Consider the following 21,671-nt stretch of genomic DNA (forward strand, 5'->3'; position numbering starts at 1 on the left):
CCGGTCATTGTTTTAGACGTCGAGAATAACTGCCTTTGATCTTTATTGACATCTCGAAAGCCTACACAGTTTTCCCGATGCGCTTGTGTATGTGCGTGCGTCTACATGTGTGAGTGTTGTGTGTACATAGGGTTTATGTAGAATCTTATTATAAGCGTGTGAAGTCAGGGCGGATAAATAATCACTCAAACTCAAACACAAACTCGAATAACTTTATTCAATATAGAAGCATTACACTTTCTTATTGATGGTCGATTGAAACACTACCTATTCGGAAAAGAAAATACCCTGCCCTGAGAAGAATCGACGAACGAAACTCAGCGAGTTTTTTTTTTTTTGTTTGTCTCATATATTATATAAACAATTTAATATGAGATGAAATAGCCTAGCCACTTCACTACATAGTATTAAACCTAGTCGCTTTTTCTGTCCCTATATCCCTATGTATGCTTAAATCTTTAAAACTACAAAAAAGAAAATACCTGATAATCTTATCATATAACTATAGGCACAAGGAACATAACATCTTAGTTTCCAAGGTTGGTGGCACATTGACGATGAAAGGAATAGTTAATATTTGATACAGCGTCATTGTCTGTGGGTGACGGTGACAACTTTCCATCAGGTGGCCCATATGCTCGTCCGCCAACCTATAGAATTATTCTGTCAAACCTTAAAATAACCTGACTTGATGTTACCCTTACAAGGTAGAATAAAGGGCTAGTTCACGATGATTCAACGTTTGTCTTTGAAATATCTATGACTAAACGAATGGTTGATAAGAAATCACATATTTCTTGGCTTGATCACAATTTTAATGGATATTATCGATAACAATTAATTTGTAAACAAAACAACGCATTCTATTAAATGACAAATTCAATTAAAATTCTACAAAATACTGATAAAGATAATCTATTCTATAGTATAATATTATAAAGGTAAAAGTAGCTCTGTCTCTTTGTCTGTCTGTCACTCTTTCACAACCAAACCACTGAATTAATTTAAATAATTGTATTTAACTAAAATGACTTTGTATTTTTAAATGTTAAAAAAGAGTAACTACTGAGTTTCTTACCGGTTCTTCTCGGTAGAGTCTACTTTCCGAACCGGTGGTAGCTTCACTTAATTATAAATTGACGATTCAAAAGTGCTTGTAAAAGCCCACTTGAATAAAGTTTGTTTTAATTTGATTTGATATGATTTGAAGCGAATTTTATGAAAAGCCACGGGAGATTGCAAGTACATAAATAAGTTAAAGGAGCATATCAACAACAACAAAAACAACAACAGCCTGTAAATTTTCCACTACAGGGTTAAGGCCTCCTTTTCCTTTGAGAGGTTTGGAACATATTCCACCACGCTGTCCCAATGCGGTGGAATGCACGTGTGGTAGAATTTCTATGAAATTAGACTGAGTTCTTCACGATGTTGCTTCGCCGCTGAGCTCGAGATGAATTATAAACACAAATTAAGCACATGAAGATTCAGTTGTGTCTGGGTTTGAACCACAATCATAGCTTAAGATGCACACGTTCTAACCACTGGGCCATCTCGGCTCTATCTATAAAGAAGCATATCGCGTCATCGTTATTCATCATAATGACATAACAAAAATGTATATTGTGAAACGCTCACACACACGTGCCTTAGTAGATATAAGTAGGGGATTACACGAACATGCAAAGTATTTAAATATAAACATATATCCAGTATCATACTATATTCACAACAAGATAATATCAATGTTATCGTGATAATAATGATAAGAATGGGATACCTTATCGAATATCGTACGATATTGTTATTTTATGACTGTTTATTCGAAACTTCCGATACATGGATTTTTATATTTCACGAATACGGACGGATATTTTTATATATACTAGCTGAACCTGCGGCTTTACCCATAAGGTATATTTAAATATTCATAGTACATAAACCTTCATTTCGATTTAACCTTTTTTTTCTCGCTGTATAAACGCATTACGCGCTTCCCCCACTTGATGGAAAGTGGGGGGGGGAGGTTGGTACTCCCCGGAGCCTTGGACACAGAGTGCGCCCAAGTACGCCGGGTTTACCCACTAAAAACCCAGCGGTACCCTCTCCGTCTTACGGCGGATGACACGGATTTCCATTCCCTTAAGGGGTGAATTGACATAAATACACTCCCTTTTGTAATACTCAAACCATCATACAATTAATCAATTCATCGGTTCAGCGTTAAACGGTAATAGACAGAATTACTCATTAATAATATAAGTAGATATTTTGGATAAAGATTTAGTATAAAACAGAAATCAGGCTAAATATTGTTACAAGAAAGATGAAAAATTGGAATCAAATTCAGTGGCAGATTTACCAATAGGCTAAGCAGGTTGGAGCCTAGGGCGGCAGATTAAGAAGGCGGCAAATTTAGCCCAAATTTGTTATTCTCTTACATCAAAAAAACGAAATAAAAAAAGTCACATCATATCATAACACCTAGTTTATAACCATACTTATTACGGGAAAACCGATGTAATGAGGACGATAGAACACAAACTCAGAATAAATGTAATTAATATGATTGTGATCCAAACATTCGTATTGAATATCAAAAGTCAGTAGGGGCGGCAAAAATTGAATAGCCTACCAGCCTACAGCTAGCGGCAAATTTGTAAATCCGCCGCTGATCAAAATGAACTTTATTCAAGAATAGTAATTTTACAAGATAACCTTGTATCTTCTTCGATCATATGAAGACATCTTATAAAACCAACTTCTTTATTAATTAATCGTTTTAAAGAAAGTAATGTGTCGATCATATTTTTTACATAAGCTTTATATTAATTAAACTAAAATGAAATAATGTAAATAATCGAAAGCAAGAAAATCGAATACTATTTTTTTTTATAAAATCTAAAATCACCGAAATATTACACAATAACCAAGTACTTAATGTTTTTACAATCTATAAATAGCTAGATAAATTCTTCAATAGATAAACAGATGAAAAACAAAATAGATAAAAATGAAAAGATGATATTGAGTTTTGTATAATGATCGACTAGCGATCGATATACATATTGCTTCAGTTAGTAATCTGAAAACGTTCTTATCTGATATCAATTTTCTGATATAAGGCTCGATGCAGATGAAATTACGATGACTTAATACACAAGGTCAAATGACAAATGAAAAATATATTTAATTACTAATTACGGATTGGTTGTCAGTAGTAGTAGTAACAGCTTGTAAATTTCCCACCGCCGGGGTCCTCTCCCATTAAGAAGAGGGTTTGGAACATATTCCACCACGCTGTTCCATCATTTTGTTGGTGGAATGCACATGTGGCAGAATTTCAATGAAATTTGACACATGCAGGTTTCCTCACGATGTTTTCCTTCACCGCCGAGAACGAGATGAATTGCAGTAGTGCTTGCCTGGGTTTGAATACCCCGAACTCATCGGTTAAGATGCACGCATAACCACTGGGCCATCTCAACTCTGCATCTTTGGTTGTCATATACATATATATCCTTCCTTGGAGTTTAATCTTGCTGTATATATAAATATAACAGACAGACATAGTTACTTTTCAATTCATAATATATACTTTTTTTTTTTATGGCATAGGTGGCAAACGAGCAGGAGGCTCACCTGATGGAAATACTTTAAATAGGATAACTTGAAAACAGCAACTTTGTTTTATTTTCATTAAGGAATGCTGTCGATAATTTTGACTAATTGTTTTGATTACATTTTTCAATTATGTGTCAGCTATAGATATAAAAGTTACAATACTTGGTGAAAGGGTTTTGTGCCAGCCAAGCCAGTCTAGGTAGGTATTGTGTATGTAACTATAGTCAGCCACATAAATTACAAAACAGTACGCAAGTATAGTGATCCTTATTAAAACGACGTGAATAAATTCCAACGTGACAATATAAAATAGTTTTAATTAAAAAAAACGGTTACCTACCTAGGTTTATATCGGAAAATTTTTAAAATAACATTAATTTTGTAATAGTAGATTTTTATTAAAAATGTTTTCAAAGGACATTATAATATGGGCTTTTAAGTTAGTTGCAATTTTTTTAAAAGTTATTTAACTCTAAACGACTGTATTTAAAATACCAAAAAAATATATAAAGACAAATAGCTAAGACAGTCGCACGCTCGTTTAAACAGTTCCTAAGCCCAATAAAATACACGTTAAAGTATCAGTTACGGAAACACTTAGGATGTGTAAACTCGCGTTATAACAATACTATTGGCCAGAAACCATTTGTAAGTTAATTTTTTTTTTGACTCGTTATTGAAGATTATTGGCCGAAATTTCAAAAAAAAAGAAACACATTCGTGTTCGATTCGTGTATCTTCCTTCTCGTATAATGTATTGTGATGAATTGTAGTGTATTTTTGTCCAGAATTATGGTGGTCAGTAAGAAGAGTGAGTGGTGGATAGGATGTGGGATGGGACTGGTGGGCATTGGGATGCTCTTCAGTACGACTTGGTCATCGATTTTCAACGCAAAGATACAACAAGTAAGTAATTTAATTAATTAAATGTACTATAAAATATTTCTATAATATTCTTTGAGCGAATTTTGGTGTAGCGCTCCATCTGATAATCATCAATACTGTGTGAAAGACTAAAAATATTTGTAAAAACTACATTCTTAAAGGTGGTATATTATTCAATACAAGATTTAAAAAGCGTGAATTATAAAGACGATAAAAAGACGTGTAATTAATACTTGTTGACTTTCAAGCATATATAATTGTATTTAACTAACATGACTGTATCTTTAAATGTCAAAAAATAACTACTGAGTTTCTTGCCGGTTTTTCTCGGTAGAATCTATTTTCTAAACCGGTGGTCGCTTCCCTTATTATAGTTGTTAAATGACGATTCAAAAGTGCTTGTAAAAGTATACTTGAATAAAGTATACTTTGATTCAGATTTTCTTTTTATTTAATCTGGCTTGTGGCTTTCTTGCGATATATTGCTTTGTCACCGATCTTGAGATCATCGATAGTCACAAAAAGTATCTGAGTTGCTCATCCATATTTGAAATATCTACGATTTAAGTTCACGTGCTGACTAATAGATCATCAGTTCTATAATTGGGTACTGTAAATGATGAAAGAAAAATAAATATGAGACAACATCACATACATTACTCTGATCCCAATGTAAGTAGCTAAAGCACTTGTGTTATGGAAAATCAGGAGTAACGACGGTACCACAAACACCCAGACCCAAGACAACATAGAAAACTAATGATAATCTATATCGACTCGCCTGGGAATCGAACTCGGGACCTCGGAGTGGCGTGCCCATGCAAACCGGTGTACACATCACTCGACCACGGAGGTCGTCAAAAATATCCTAATGATATGACCATACAACAATCCACTGGAGTCAAAATCAAAATATACTTAATTCAAGTAGACTTTTACAATCACTTTTTAATCATTCAACAACTATCTTAAATAAAGCTTCCACTGATTACAATAATATTAGTATGTACCATCACAATTTAAAAATATTTATGTAGATATAGGTCAGCTCAGTCTATCTGTCTACAATAATATTGGCTCACTTGGTCTTAGGACTTTGTCTGGTCAAACTACACTCCTTGGGTCCGTTGTGTTTCGATGCAAAGACTAAGTAAGCAAGTGTAACAGTGTATACAAAGGACACGTGTTAGTCCTCAGGGTTGGTTAAATATTTGTCGTTTGGAAATAAGTATTGTTTCACAGTACTTACTAGTGTTTACGGACGGTTGAAAGGTGCAATCATGCAGATCATTTGTGAGACTATTTTTTAGAACAATCTCATTACAAAATGACCTTTGCTCATAATCAATACATATAATGAAATTGTAAAAGGTCTGTGTATGTACATGGAAGAAAAATAGGGAAAACTTTATTAAGGGAACTTTATGTACGCAATAGAACCCAAAACAATGTTTTTTTTTTAATTCTTGTCTGTTTGTCTGTACGTTTGTTCGCGCTAATTTCAAAAACGGCTTAAACTATTTGAATGCAGTTTTCACTATTGCATTACGATTTGCTGTAATTAACATTTAGTCTTTGTTTTATAAAAAAAGTTTATGATCTTAAGAATCGCATCATCACATCAATCAACCAAAATTAAAAAAAAAATAATCCACAATGCTGTATTCATCCTTACCGTAATAAATCATTTCATGTTCAATTCTGTTTATCACCTACTAATAACTTTATAATCTTGGAGCTAGAGATTCTCTTCGGGATGTTTTTAACAAAGTAGGAATACTCACTGTTGCGTCGCAACATTTACAACAATATTATGTATATTCACAGTAAGATTGATCACTTTGATAAAATCCGTGATAATCATTGTATGTGCACTGGGAGTAAGGATAAGCTTATAACGCCAAGTTTCCGACTCCGCAAAGTCTATAAAAAACCCAATAATAATATCCACTTCCATACCCACAACCAAGCGGGCGAAGTAGCGGGCACAGCTGTTAATATTTTGATTTGTTTGGAAGAGCTAATTAGCTATAAGTCCGCCCGGTGTATAACACCTAACATAATTGTTTATATTATTAATTTTCTTCTATATATATCCTAAGTTTTCTGTATTTACATTTAACAACAATATTTATATTTATTGCATCCGTATTACATAGTATTTTTATGAAAACGTACAATTCAAAACCTTTGTTTACATAATTAATATAACGCAATGTAATTAATATAGCAGTATACAATTACATATTCAATTAGACATGACAAATCAAAGCTATCTTTAAGTGTTTCTATTAATCTATACATATAATAAAATTGGGGTGTCTGTTTGTAATATTAAAATAGCCCTTTTTTACTCAACGCATATGTATGTATGCACGGTATATATACCATAATAACATTTTTTACAATTTTTGTCTGTCTGTCTGTTTATTCCGGGTATTCTCTGGAACGGCTGGACCGATTTTGGAGGGACTTTCACTGGCAACAAACTGACATAATATGGAGTAACTTAGGGTAGTGTAACGTTTTTTTGTTAAGTTAAAACTCGTACAAGGTCGCGGGCACAGCTGGTAACGAAATAAAAACGTAATAACTGCGTTTCAGTTAGATTTCTCTCGTAATCATGTAATTATTGAAAAGGTGTTAAGGTTGATATTATAATACGACTGATATTAATTATTTTATGAAATCCTTCGTCGGTCTATTGAGATATACGGCTAATTCAGGTCCAGTCAGTCCATTCAGGTTTAATCCTTTTTTTATGGAATAGGTTGGCGGACGAGCATATGGGCCACCTGATGTCAAGTGGTCGACATCACCCATAGACAATGACGCTGTAAGAAATATTAACTATTCCTTACATCGTCAATTCGCCACAAACCTGGGAACTAAGATGCTATGTCCCTTGTGTCTGTAGTTACACTGGCTCATCACCCTTCAAACCGGAATACAACAATACTGCGTACTGTTGTTTGGCGGTAGAATATCTGATGAGTAGGTGGTACCTCCCCAGGCGGGCTTGCACAAAGCCCTATCAAGTTAATATGTAATATAATCTTAGATTAATCTTCTAATCTTAGACTTATTTATGAGTTGTTTGTAAATAAATCTCTAAGGGAATTGAAGCTGAGAAAATATTAATCGAATGCACTCGTCTTTATAATAAGGTATTATTATCTCTGTTTGATGCCGAAAATCGAACTATGAATTAATTACGAATGAAAATTTAATATGACGGCGCCCGTTAAATGCGGCGCTATCTATTTGATTAATGTTGAATTAATTTGTAAAGTTTTGATTATTGGACGAGGGTGAGTTAAGCTTGCTCTGGTGAAACGTTTGACGTTCAGCGCCGCTAGATGAAGAACGAATGACGGCCGGTAAAAAGCAGTAGCGTAAGATCCCAGGACCGCCAGACGTCACATATTTTCTGTCGAAGGAAATGTGGACGATTAAATAGTATTAGTATGTACTAATAACGTATGCTTACTTGCTAGTTTGCTTAAACGGCCAATTTTCAGGTATCAGGTAATCAAGGTACGTAAAAACAATATTTACCTCACGTAAATTCTCCAAGCCGATTTTTAAGTATATTTTAGGCAATATCCTTAAAAATAAGTCGCCAATACTCCCAGACACTTTCCGTCGGCCGTATTGCTTTGCAGACGCTTTAAAGCTCCCAAAATAATGACTTAACTTCACGTAAATTCTGATGCTCCATTTTTATATATGTTCACCCGACAACTATTTTAAAACCTTTTACAAAAAGCCAGACCTATCCAAGGGGCCAATCAGAAAATACGTGACGTCTGGCGGCCCTTGGACCACAGTGTATGTCACGCAAACGGATCGCCGACGTCTATAATTGTAACCCCAGTTAATTATTCGATTTAACTATTGAAAATAATTGAACGAACGCATGTAAAGCATTACAACATTGTAATCCAACGATACCAACTTTTATTTCTGGAATAAATAGCAACATTCCCACGCCCTCGTCATGAGTGACACAAATCCTATCTTTAGAGACAAAGATGATAAAGGCGCTCCAGTGCCGTTAAATGAGTATATTGAGATTGAAATTTTAATAAATTTAAACTCAAGACAAAAGTTTGTTTCTTCGAACGTGTTTAAGACAGTTGATAAATTATTGGATGACGATGTAGATTTTATTGTTTCTACGGGGAAAACCCAACGTAGACTTAAGTGTTGACAAACACACACTGGCTTACTGGCACGGAAATAAATATTATTTAAATCATCAAGATGTAACAACCAGGGGGGCAAAGATATGATGTTCTGTTTATTATACGTCTTTTGGCTTGTTACGAAACTATACTATGCACTGTGATCAGGGAATTAATTGTACTAAACTTTAACAACGATGATAGTTCTGATTCTATTCCGATTCAACTTTAGCTGTTCCTAACGAAAATGAACCTCAGCTTACTTGTAACTGGGGGGCAATTCTACTTATATATATCTGCTGTGAAAGATCCCGACGACGACTGAACAGCTACAGGCAATTACGGTTTCATTATAAAACAATAAAATGACAATTTGTGAGTAGGATTGACCCCATCTCGCTATGTCCACTGCTGAATTTAGGCCTCTCCAAGTGCACGCCACTCTGGTCTTTCTCCGGCTACTCGCATCCTTATCCTGCCTGCCGCCTTGCCTGAGGACGTCCTACCACTACGTTTAACTCCACTACGTTTGCGGAGACGCGGCCTCCACTCTAGAACGCGTTTTTCCCAACTTTTGTCGGTTCTACGACAAATATGACCAGTAAATATCCTTCATATGCAGTACACGCCCAATATTATTCCAACCGAAAAGAATCAGTAAGACACCAAATATTTATTATCATTCCTAAATATATGTCTATTATTTTCAGATGATGATACTCAAAAGCGGTTCGACCTCGTTCAACATCTGGCGAGAGATACCGATACCGATTTACTTGGAATGCTTCCTGTTCAACATAACCAACGTGGACGAGATCCTCGCTGGGAAGAACGTTACGTTAAAAGTACAAGAAATGGGCCCGTATGTATTTAAAGAAATTAATACTAAGGTAACTATAAGACTTATAAACTTGGTGTTTAAATTATTTTGTTGTTATCTGTAAGATAGAGGCGAGATGGCCAGGTGGTTAGAACGCATGCATCTTAATCGATGATTGCGGGTTTAAACCCTGCCAAGCACCACTGAATATTCATGTGATTAATTTGTAATGTGTTTATAATTCTCGTGCTCATCTCGTGCTCGGCGGTGAAGGAAAATATCGTGAGGAATAATGTGTTTAATTTCAACGAAATTCTGCCACATTAGTTATATACACCAACACCAATCCGCATTCAAACAGCGTGGTGGAATATTTTCCAAGCCTTCTTTTCGATATTTACACACTGTTGTTGTTGATATTTTATTAAGCATTATGAAATGTAACCTTAAAAAGTGATCAAAAAATCAAGTACGCTAACACAAATTGGTACTTTAGAAACTTAATTGTATAATGTTAATATAAACCTATCACAAGTTCGGTATAATTGCAACAACATCTCAGTTCCCAAGCGCATTAGCAATGTAAGGAATGGTTAATAATTCTTACAGAGCCATTTTCTATGGTCATATTTCTATTTGCTCGTCCGCCAAGTTAAATCATTAAAAAATTACTATTAAGGAATTTTTTAGGAAAAAAATTAAAAGAACAAATTCAGAGGCTATTTCGCATATATGTTTCTGTTAGTTCTAATTAATATTTTGGAGAAGAAGAAGAAACGTATAATGGATGTCGCCCTGGCTGATTTCTTCCGCGTTCAAGGGAGACTAGACTAGCATGACATATATGCACAAACACTGGTGCAACTTCCATCTTGTGGATCTCAAATGCAACCGAAAAGAGCGCAGAGACATGAGAGTGTACTCACTTTTAACTTCCAGACTCCAGGCCGATACCTGTATTTTTTTAATTTAAAATTTAAGACTTTTTATGATTTATACTTGGTGGTAGGGCTTTGTGCAAGACCTTCTGTGTAGGTACCACCCACTCATCAGTTATTCTACCGCCAAACAACAGAACTCAGTTTTGTTGTGTTCCGGTTTGAAGGGTGAGTGAGCCAGTGTAACTACAGACACAAGGGACAATCTTTGTTCCCAAGGTTGGTGGCGCATTGATGATTTAAGTAATAGTTAATATTTCATAGAAAAAAATAAACTTTTTATGAGAATTTGAATCAAACGCTAAAGACTACCTAGAAAACGTAAATTTTACTATTGTGAAGTCCGATTATTATTATTATATGGATAACTCCGAAACTTTAAGTTCATTTTAATTTTTTTTTTATGGTATAAGTTGGCCGACGAGCATATGGGCCACCTGATGGTATGTGGTCACCATCACCAATAGACAATGACGTTGTAAGAAATATTAACTATTCCTTACATCGTCATTTTTTGCTATTAAAGAGGTTATCTGAACTAATATTATAAATTCGAAGACATATGTCTATCTGTTTTAATCCTTCACACCTAAACCACTGATTCGAATTAAATGCAATATTTTAATAGTCTTTGATCAGAAAAAAAGTTCCCTGGCGGCTTGATTTTTTCCGACATGTTTAACAATAGTCGTTCTATTTCAATTTATTTACACAAAAATCTTAATAAATTATATACCTAAACCATCCTCATCAATTCTTCTGTCATTTGGTGAAAACCACATGAAACTCTGGTCAGTAGTTTTGGGTTTAATCGCGAACATACAGACTGATAGACGCGGCCGGAGAATTATGTCTTATAATATGTAGTGATTAAGGATTCGTGCAAAAAAACCATTTATAATGTAGATGAAGATGTTATCGCAACTTTTGGATGAATAATTAAATTGGATTAAAGTCGATAAGCCGAATAGCGTTGTATTATTAATAAACATATATTCATCAAGGACTTTTGTAGAGGATAATGTAGTGTAGCCATTAGCGAATATCATGGAATACGTTAATGGTAAGGTTTTTGTGTTTTCCTTCTCGCCGTCGGAATGTAATGAAATGTCACCATAAAAAAATTGCAAATGTCAACCAGTCTGGCATATCATGAAAAATGCATTATTAATTCAAATTCAACGCGTGTAAAAGCGTTCAGAGAACTTATTAATATTAATAATAGTGTAATATTGAAGTTTATAGATCGAGTCAAACTCATAGGAAACAAAATACTGGGAGTACTTTGTAAAAAAATTATTTGAATTATGAATGACACGTGCATAAGTCAATAAGTGTAAAAAAGTAAGGAAAGAAGGTGCTTGTTATATTATTAGAAGTATTTTTCGTGAAATTCTTGGTGGGGTATTGTGCAAGCCCTCTTGGATAGGTAACACCCACTCATCAGATATTCTACCGCCAAACATCAGTACTTGGTATTGTTGTGTTCCGGTTTGAAGGGTGAGTGAGCCAGTGTAACTACAGGCACAAGAGACATAACATCTTTCCCAAGATTGCTGACGTATTGGCGATGAAAGGAGTGTTTCTTACAGCGCCATTGTCTATGGGCAGTGGTGACCACTTACCATCAGGTGGCCCATATGCTCGTCCGCCAACCAATAGTATAAAAAAAACTTTAAAGAACCCATTTTATCTCTTCTAAATTTTAAGAACATGACGTTATTGTATCACGTCACTTAAAATAAATATGTAGTTTTGTGAATTTTTGGGACCATCCCAATTCTAATAAGCTTATCGTATTCGTTACACTCCTTAGTAATCTGTACGATTACTTAAACAAGATAATAGTGATGTTACGACGTAGTTTCTTATCGATAGTATTTCCGTCATTTTGTCAATACGAGGAAGTTATAACATTAAATCATTTTTTGGAATAAAATTGACAATTTCTCAAGTTAACAATTATATAAAGCCGACCTGGTTGCAGGAGCTTTACAATGAAATGAAGATTTAGAACTTGTCACTATCAAAAAGTTTCTACTTCAACAAAAACACCAAAAATATTTTCATTCAAATCGTAGAATGTCATGCACAAATTTTCTGAGTTTTCTGTCGATAACTCTGTATCTGTCCACGAGCTTCAGAAAGGATATCAAGCTGTGCCATCACGAGAGCGAAGAGTGCACCTGCGTTAGGACAAATATTTATGTTTTCTAAATTGTCATACACAATTCAATTAACTTGGTGGTAGGGCTTTGTGCAAGCCCGTCTGGGTAGCTACCACCCACTCATCAGTTATTCTACCACCAAATAACAGTACTCAGAATTGTTGCGTTCCGGTTTGAAGGGTGAGTGAGCCAGTGTAACTACAGGCACAAGGGACATAACATCTTAGTTCCCAAGGTTGGTGGCACATTGACGATGTAATTAATGAATAGTTAATATTTCTTACAGCGTCATTGTCTATGGGTGATGGTGACCACTTACTATCAGGTGGCCCATATGCTCGTCCGCTAACCTATACCATAAAAAAAATTCTCTAATCTCATATGTGAAGACCGCCGGAATAAAAATCGGCCAGGAGATATATCACTACCAATAAACTCTTAAACATCTTTACCATTACATAATATAAAACAAAGTCGCTCACCGCTGTCTGTCCCTATGTATGCTTAGATATTTCAAATTACGCAAAGGATTTTGATGCAGTTTGTTTTAATAGACAGAGTGATTCGAAAGGAAGGTTTTTTTCATAATACATGGACGAAATAGTAAAGAAACGCTGACAATTTTAGAACTTTTAATTTGATGTCGTAAATAAAAAAATCGGTAGTATATTTTGTATCAGCATTACACCTGTGCGAAGCCGGGGCGGGTCGCTCGTATTTTTTAAATAAACTATATCTATTACTACGGAAATTTAAGCAAAATTAAAATATATAGAATTTTATATGACATTTTTGTTCCTCACTACACGACTTCCAATCAAATTTACCTGTTTATCATTAATCACTATTAATTAGTAATTATCCTAATTATATGAACAGTTAATTAGTGTTGAAGATTATGTATTACACAATTTAGATTAATAGATTTGACTGATTATAATTCTTTTTTTATTATTTATTTAATTATTTAAAGGACAAGAAAATCACGTTGTATGTTCAGCATCAGCGGTAGACATTTTTTCTGTGAAAATATAAATCCTATTACATTATCAACAACAACAGCCTGTAAATTTCCCACTGCTGGGTTAAGGCCTCCTCTCCCTTTGAGGAGAAGGTTTGTTGCATGTTCCACCACGCTGCTCCAATGCGGGTTAGTGGATACACCTAGTTAACATAATTGTAATTAATTATGTATGTATTATATATTAATGATTCTATCTTCTTCAATTGTGTTTCAGGTTAACATAAGTTGGAACGAGAACAACACGGTGACATTTAGAAATCAAAGGTTCTGGTACTTCCAGCCTGACATGTCCAACGGGAGTCTGTCTGATAACATCACCAGCATCAACCCGATCATAGCGGTGAGATGAGCAGCATTTTTTTCATTATGAGTATTTGGTTGTCCTTACAAGACCTGTGACAATCAGTTGAATTCCAAACAGAGGATCAACTCTACTAACATATACGATTACGAGAAATGTAACAATATTATAATCTTGTAAAAAATATGTACGAATTGTACATAAATTCATTTCTGACATATTAGAAATCAGTTAACGCTCGCATATGTTGCAACGCCTCCACAATTTGCTAACCAATATCCGATGTAACTCGCGCACCGAATGTTACTGCTAAAATCAAGCTAAAATATTCCAAGGCCATTGGGGGGAGAGCATTTAAATACAGCTTAGAGCAACCTAAAGCTATAACATTATGAAGTCTGCCATAATGAAGAACCAAGACACAAAAAACAGTAGTCATTCCATAGGTTGTACTTTAATTGAAATAAGGAAAATTGTAAGCTAGCGTAGTGTCATCTCCAGATATAGTGCTTATAATCAAATTAATTTTGTTCAAGTAAACTTAACATGAAATTTTTTGAATCGTAGATCTTTAGATACTACCACGGTTTCGGAAAGCAGCATTCATCAAAAAGGAATGGCAAGAAGCTCGCATAGTTGCTCATTTCAAATAAACAGATTTACAATGTTGTTTTTTACAGTAATTAGTGTCCTATGATGGAACCCGAGCCTTAATACCGGCGTTTTTTTTTCTATAAATATTATATTAATGAATAATTTTATTTATTAATTTAGTATTAATAAAGTTCTTTAATTTCGTTTGTGAATATTGTTTGTGAATATCCGACTCCGCAAAGTCAATAAATCTTTCTTGGGGCAAGGTATCCATTTCTATAATAAAATTCCGCAGACATTTTTAACTTTGCCGTTTGCCGTAAATTCAAATCGTTTTTAAAATTAAATTGGTATAAAAGGCATATTATTCGATACAAGATTTTGTAGATGATAAAAAAGCTTGGATTTAATATCTGTTGACTTCCAGGCAGGATACATTACATATATATAATAGTATTTAACTAATATGATTGTATTTTTTAAATGTTGAAAAGGAGTAACTGAGTCTCTTGCCGGTTCTTCTCAGTAGAATCTGCTTTCCGAACCGGTGGTAACTTCACTTAATTATTATATGACGATTCAAAAGTGCTTGTAAAAGCCCACTTGAATAAAGTTTATTTTGATTTATCAAATGTTAATTTAAGTCATGAATAATAAAAAATAATAATAATTTCAGTTATGTTTTAAGATTTATGTTAAGTCGGATATTCACAAACAATATTCACAAACGAAATTAAAGAACTTTAAATGTTAAATGTTAATTTATCAAATTAGTATGAACTAATTGTAATTATGACTTCAATTAATATCTGATAATTTGAAACATAATAAGGACTGCTTAACATATTTACTTAATTATTTCTAAATAATTCACAGTCAATAAAATTATATCTATGTTATTTAATGTAATCTTATCTTATTTCTTATAATCATGTCGAATCTCTGGAATGCAGCAAAAAATAGTGAAATTACTTCAATATAATTTAATATTTTTGATGTATTTCCTGAAATAAAAATACATACAGCTGTTAATAGGATTATAAAGCGACATGTCTTTCATTTATATAAATCGAAGGTAGCGTGCTTTTTTTGTGAAGAAGTCAAAATAAGCGTTAAGATGTGATGGTAATATATGCAGAAAAGGGCTATCTCTAGTCCAAGCTAGCTTCACTCGGAAGAAAATTTAAATATCGTTTCTCAATACATAATTATATATACTATAGTGTTTTTCAAAATATTAATTAAAATTCTAAGACTTGTGTAATACGCACTCAACGAATACAAGAAGCAAACATAAACTTGTTACTCTTGTTACTACGTAGGGTTAATATTTGTATATATTACGTGTATTATTTTAATTATAAGATAACTCTTCTAATTCCTAGGCTGACCTTGATGGTATTCGGTCGCCATATTTATATTCAAGCCATCTCTATTATGGAACAAGTTTATGAGGTTGTACTCCAGAATTATAATGGTAGTCGACATTTGTGGTTTTTCTATCAGCATTTTGAATTTGTATGAACATTTCATTTGACAATATTGGAACCTCTGCTTTAAAACCAACTGACTTAAAATTATGTGATTTGATTGGCGTCTAGTTATCCCAAAGAGATCAACTTATATTTGTCTTATACACCTATATTTTTATTTGTTTTAGACAATCGCCTATACGTTGCGTAAGGAGAGGGTAATTTTAAAAGTGATAGTGGATATGATTCTACGCACGTACCATACGAACATGTTTCTGAAAGCCAACGTCTCGTCGTGGCTATTCGATGGCGTCGGAGATCCCATTCTGGACCTCGTTGGACATATTCCTCACCTGCCTTACACGATACCGTTCGATAGATTTGGATGGTTTTATAAAGTAAGTTATGTTCTTTGTGCCGTTATAAGATTAGTATTTACTGTGGTCAGGTTAGCTGAAGTTTACACATACTTGTTGTATTAGTAACCACTTTTCCCAAAGGATTGGAATACAGTTTCATTAAAAAAAATGGCAATCACTACATATTATAAAATAAAGTTCCTAATTTATTAAATAACTTTACAGCGCAATGGCTCGATAGACGCGGATGGTCTTTTCGTCACAAATACTGGTGGAGCAGACTTCAGGGATCTTGGTAAAATCGAGCGATGGCAGCAATCCAATAGAACTGTCTACAGAGACCAGTGTGGAGAGCTGAAGGGAACTACCGGAGAGCTCTGGGCGTTGGAAGACGATCAGCCTGAGATACAAATCTTCGCGGCTGACCTTTGCACGTAAGAGGAATATATTTTTAAGTAATTTGATAAAAAATTTAAACATATTGGGTATAGACAAGCCGAATATCACGTGCACGCCGTCAGGTATTTTTCAAATAATAATATATCCCTAAAAAGTATCTTCTTGTAAATTTTCCACTGCTGGGCTGTGGCCTCCTCTCCCATTCAGGACAGGGCTTGGAATATATTCCACCATGCAGTTCCAATGCGGGTTGGTAGAATACACATGTGCCTGAATTTCGACGAAAATAGACACATGCAGGTTTCCTCACGATGTTTTCCTTCATTGTTTTCCTTTCCACCGAGCACGAGATAAACACAAATTAAGGACATATATACAGTGGTGCTTGCCTTGGGTTTGAACCTGAAATCATCAGTTAAGATGCAACCGTTCTAACCACTGCTCTATCTTGGCTAATTTGCTACGCTATATTTGAAAAATAATGAAATATTAAAGAGAGTTGATTCTTTAGGCTGATGTCATAGGGCGAATATCATTTACGTGTTATTATTACAGACATATGTCCTTAGCTTATTCTGGGCCGGTGGTGAAGCAAGGCTTGCCGGGCGTGGAATTCGCAGCCAATGACTCACTCTTTGATAACGGCTACAAATACCCAAATATGGTAAGTTTTCTTACAAATTATTTACACTGAATACATATCACTTACTAAGTTTCAAATAAATGCAGCCAAAATTTATCTAAACATATATGTTTGAAGACCTCCGTGGACGAGTGGTGTGTACACCGGTTTTCATGGGTACGCCACTCCGAGGTCCCGGGTTCGATTCCCGGCCGAGTCGATGTAGATTATCGTTAGTTTTCTACGTTGTCTTGGTTCTGGGTGTTAGTGGTACCATCGTTACTTCTGATTTTCCATAACACTAGTGCTTTAGCTACTTACATTGGGATCAGAGTAATGTATGTGATGTTGTCAACAACAATCTGTAAATATCCAATAACTGTTCCTGTAAATATTAATCCAATGTCCAATATTGCAAGTAAAGTTTTCACTCTCCAGGCGTGCTATTGTGATGAAGTACGAGATGAAAACTGCATGGCCGCTGGAGCTCTGAACGTGTCCGCTTGCAAGTACGGAGCCCCGGCCTTCGTGACTCGGCCACACTTCCTGGGAATGGATCCGTACTACCCCAGCAAGATCGAGGGACTGAAACCAACTGAGTGAGTATGCTTGATGATTATCAGTTTGGCACTAAGCTGTTCCAATGCGAAAGAATATAAAATAATAATCATGAACATTAAAATACTTCAATTAATTTACGGTTTTCTAATATTTTTACAAAAACAATGATACGCCTGACCGTATTTCGCGCCACCTCCCGTCAAAAAGAGAGTGAATTTTAAAAGCCATCTGACAGCTTGAAGCATGACGTTTGGAAAGTCACTAAGAACTACCGCGCATGGGTGATTTTTGTCACGGTGACTGTTTCGTCAATCTTGTCGAGTCCATGAATATGTATAGAGTTGCACGCACGTTACGTCGTAACAATTGGGTGTCACTTGTGTCCGCTAGCGACAAATTTGTCACTCTCGTCGCGCTATCTGCACTTTGACTTTGGCGCGCGCAAATTGCGTCACCATCTATTCAAAAAGTTAACATTCGTGAAGATGATACTGATAATTATGTTCTATATATAGATGATAGAAGAAGTGGAAAAGAGACCAGCTCTTTATGATAAAAAATTGAAAGAGTATTCAGATATTCACGTGAAAATTAAATTCTTTTTCTGCCGAGTCTTCCCTCCCGTCACCAAGGGAGTCACCGTCCCTTCGAAATCCATAGTGGCAAATCACACTTCGATTTCGGAAATGTTTTGTCACTGTCTCTATTAATGAGCACACTCCGCTTTGGAAACGTGACGTGACAGTGACAAACACTTTAAAGTCACCGTGACAAAAGTTACCAGTTCGCGCTAGTTCTAATTCTCCTTATAATAATATACAGTGCCAGAACTAGGTATCTTCTTTATAACTTTATAGCTATGTAATATATATATTTATAGATTATCAAATGATTATTATCATTTACAGGAACCACAATTTCAAGATGGCAATAGAACCAGTCACGGGCATGCCCCTGGCCATCTCGGCGCAGCTACAAGCCAATGCACTTGTCAGACACATACCCGGTATCAGGTTCGTGGACATTATCATCGTTTTCTAACGCTGTCATTATATAAAGATCAACATAATTTTAGTAACTTAAAGCTGACATTGAATTTGTACATAAGACGGATAAGCTCTAAAGCAAAGTACTTGTAATAAAAATCTATCTACAATTGCAACACAATCCTTGATACAACAACAAACAACAACAGCCTGTAAATTCCCACTGCTGGGCTAAAGGCGTCCTCTCCCTTTGAGGAGAAGGTTTGGAACATATTCCACCTCGCTGTTCCAATGCGGGTTGGTGGAACACATGTGACAGAATTTCTATGAAGTTTGTCACATGCAGGTTTCCTCACGATGTTTTCCTTCACCGCTGAGCACGAGATGAATTATAAAGACAAATTAAGCACATGAATCAGCGGTGCTTGCCTGAGTTTGAACCTGCAATCATCGGTTAAGATGCACGCGTTCTAACCACTGGGCCATCTCGACTCAATTCTTGATAAATAAAGTTAAAAATAAACGACCTCCGTGGTCGAGTAATGTGTACACCGGTTTTTGTGGGTACGCCACCAAAAGTTGGGTCTGGGTATTTGTGGTACCGTTGTTACTTTTGATTATCCATAACACAAGTGCTTTAGCTTACATTGGGGTCAGAGTAATGTATGTGATGTTGTCCAAAGTTTCACAAATAGATACAACATGACGCGTGAGGATAGTTTATTCAGATTGGATTGAGTGAAGTTACATCTGTTAGAGCTCGTTAACATCTGTCCGGCGCCCTCAGCCTCAACAACCAGCTGCCGGACGCGGACACCCTGGTCCCGATGTTCTGGTTCCGCGAAGACATCACGGTGGACGAGCACTACGCCAACTTCGCGGCGATGGCGCTCGGCGTGCGGTACTGGTTCCCCTACGGGTGCTACTTTTTTATTGTAAGATACTTTCTTATGAACACTTTAACTTTTAGAAATTTAATAGTAATTTAAAAAATTACATTTTAGATATTGATGTCTTCGGCCATCATGTTGGCTGTTCTGAGAGATTGGCCAACATTACGACCAACATTACGATTCCATTGGATGCCAATCCTTTTGGACAAATTTAACAAAAGAAAAACTTTACTGACGGTTAATGGGAATGTTACCACTGGCAACTTTCACACTTTAATAGATAACACAAATTTGACCCGATATTTGTACCTCTACATAATGTTTTTGAACTAGCAACAAGACCAAGAAGTCTACTGTTCAAAAGAGACACAAGAAACATATTCTATACCTGCAATGTGTTGTGTATTGATTTATGTTTCTTGTGTCATAAACAATATATTACGTTATTATTGATTTACAAAACGATAAAATATTATTAAATAATGTCAGATACTTAATAAGAAGGGTCAAGTTAGTATCTACCGAGAAGAACCAACAAGAAATAATACTTACTCTTTTGTCTCAAACGTTATTATAGAAAATGGTAAAGACAAAATCCGAAAATATTACAATTCCTATAGTCACGTAGATTTCACAATTCCTAAAACGTAATTTTGATAAAAAAATTAAGGAAATACAATACAATAGAGTATTCTACGGTGTTTAAAATAGTACTTCAAAATGTTGTATATCCTCATAAAAAGTCACAAAAAATATATTTTCGCAAAATAAACACCTTTGTTGCTCGAAAATGAAATTAAAATTAAAACATTTTTACTCCCGCAAAAAACGCTGATAGTCATTTTGGTGACGTCACATCTATATAAGTAACAGTCCATATCAATTAAGTCATGGCATTCATTCAAAGCCAACAGATATAAATTTTGGTGTTTTTTTGAATCAAAAATCGTTGAATCAAAATTTAGTAAACGTACCCCATTGAATTGTGATTATCGTCCATAGTTACCTTTATATTTTCCATTCTCCTTTCCAGGCACTCGGCTTATGCCTGATCGTTACTGGTGTGTGCAGAATACGAAAGTACGCCTTAAAGAGGTTAAAGGATGCGGATATTCCAGCATCGCAGAAGTTTTTGAGTCACGTCGACAAGAAGCAGGACTTCGCTCTGCAATTGAAAGAATACAAATTATGATTCTTATTGCTGTATACCTAGGGACTATTATACAAACTTACACCGATGTTACGCTCTTTCGCTTCCACAGTTTATCTTAGAACAGGGAGTATTTCAGAAGTGCCATGAATGTGACCTCATATAATTAATAGTTTTGAGGTATTCATAATGAAAATTTATGTTTTAATTAGCTCAAAATATTCTCCTTGTGTGTGCATGGTATATTGTGCGTATTGTTGCCTCTGGATGTTAAATATGTGTCCTTTGTTTTACTCTAAATAGCCTACTAAGTTATGTGGCAGCACAGACATAACACACATGATGGAATTATTGCTGAACATCGCCATGTAACCTATGTTTACCTTAACCATTATAAGATGGTAACTGTAAAAAACATAAATATTTCATTATTTAAATCTCAAATGAACAACACGAGGCAATATAATTACACTTGACACTTCTAGAAAAACTCCCTTTTTGAGATTCGAATTCGAAATACGAAAACTTCAGATTCTGAATCCTTTGTCAAAGTCGGATTCAATACTGAACGCTCATTGGTCGCCCATTACGTCAGTGACTATGCCAACCAATAGGAATCCAGCTGATCGAGCCTAAAACTGTCACAATTTGGCATTGACAGCGTTTCAGAAATCGAAGTGTTTATGAA

The 21,671-nt window shown here is 35.1% G+C and overlaps 1 protein-coding gene across 1 annotated transcript in view; it reads left to right on the forward strand.

Annotated features, from left to right (window-relative positions):
- Positions 1-21,134, forward strand: part of LOC124532140 (protein croquemort-like) — a 38,330-nt gene extending 17,196 nt beyond the window's left edge. The window contains exons 2-11 of the mRNA XM_047106853.1: positions 4,413-4,530; positions 9,407-9,586; positions 13,861-13,986; positions 16,202-16,411; positions 16,598-16,806; positions 17,327-17,435; positions 17,832-17,992; positions 18,863-18,967; positions 19,728-19,875; positions 20,867-21,134. Of these exons, the coding sequence (XP_046962809.1) occupies positions 4,417-4,530; positions 9,407-9,586; positions 13,861-13,986; positions 16,202-16,411; positions 16,598-16,806; positions 17,327-17,435; positions 17,832-17,992; positions 18,863-18,967; positions 19,728-19,875; positions 20,867-21,025 (1,521 nt within the window). The 5' untranslated portion in view covers positions 4,413-4,416 and the 3' untranslated portion in view covers positions 21,026-21,134. The remainder of the gene's footprint in view (positions 1-4,412; positions 4,531-9,406; positions 9,587-13,860; positions 13,987-16,201; positions 16,412-16,597; positions 16,807-17,326; positions 17,436-17,831; positions 17,993-18,862; positions 18,968-19,727; positions 19,876-20,866) is intronic.
- Positions 21,135-21,671: the final 537 nt, after the last annotated feature.

This window comes from Vanessa cardui, chromosome 8, assembly GCF_905220365.1.
Source record: "Vanessa cardui chromosome 8, ilVanCard2.1, whole genome shotgun sequence".
Classification (NCBI taxonomy): Eukaryota; Metazoa; Arthropoda; class Insecta; order Lepidoptera; family Nymphalidae; genus Vanessa; species Vanessa cardui.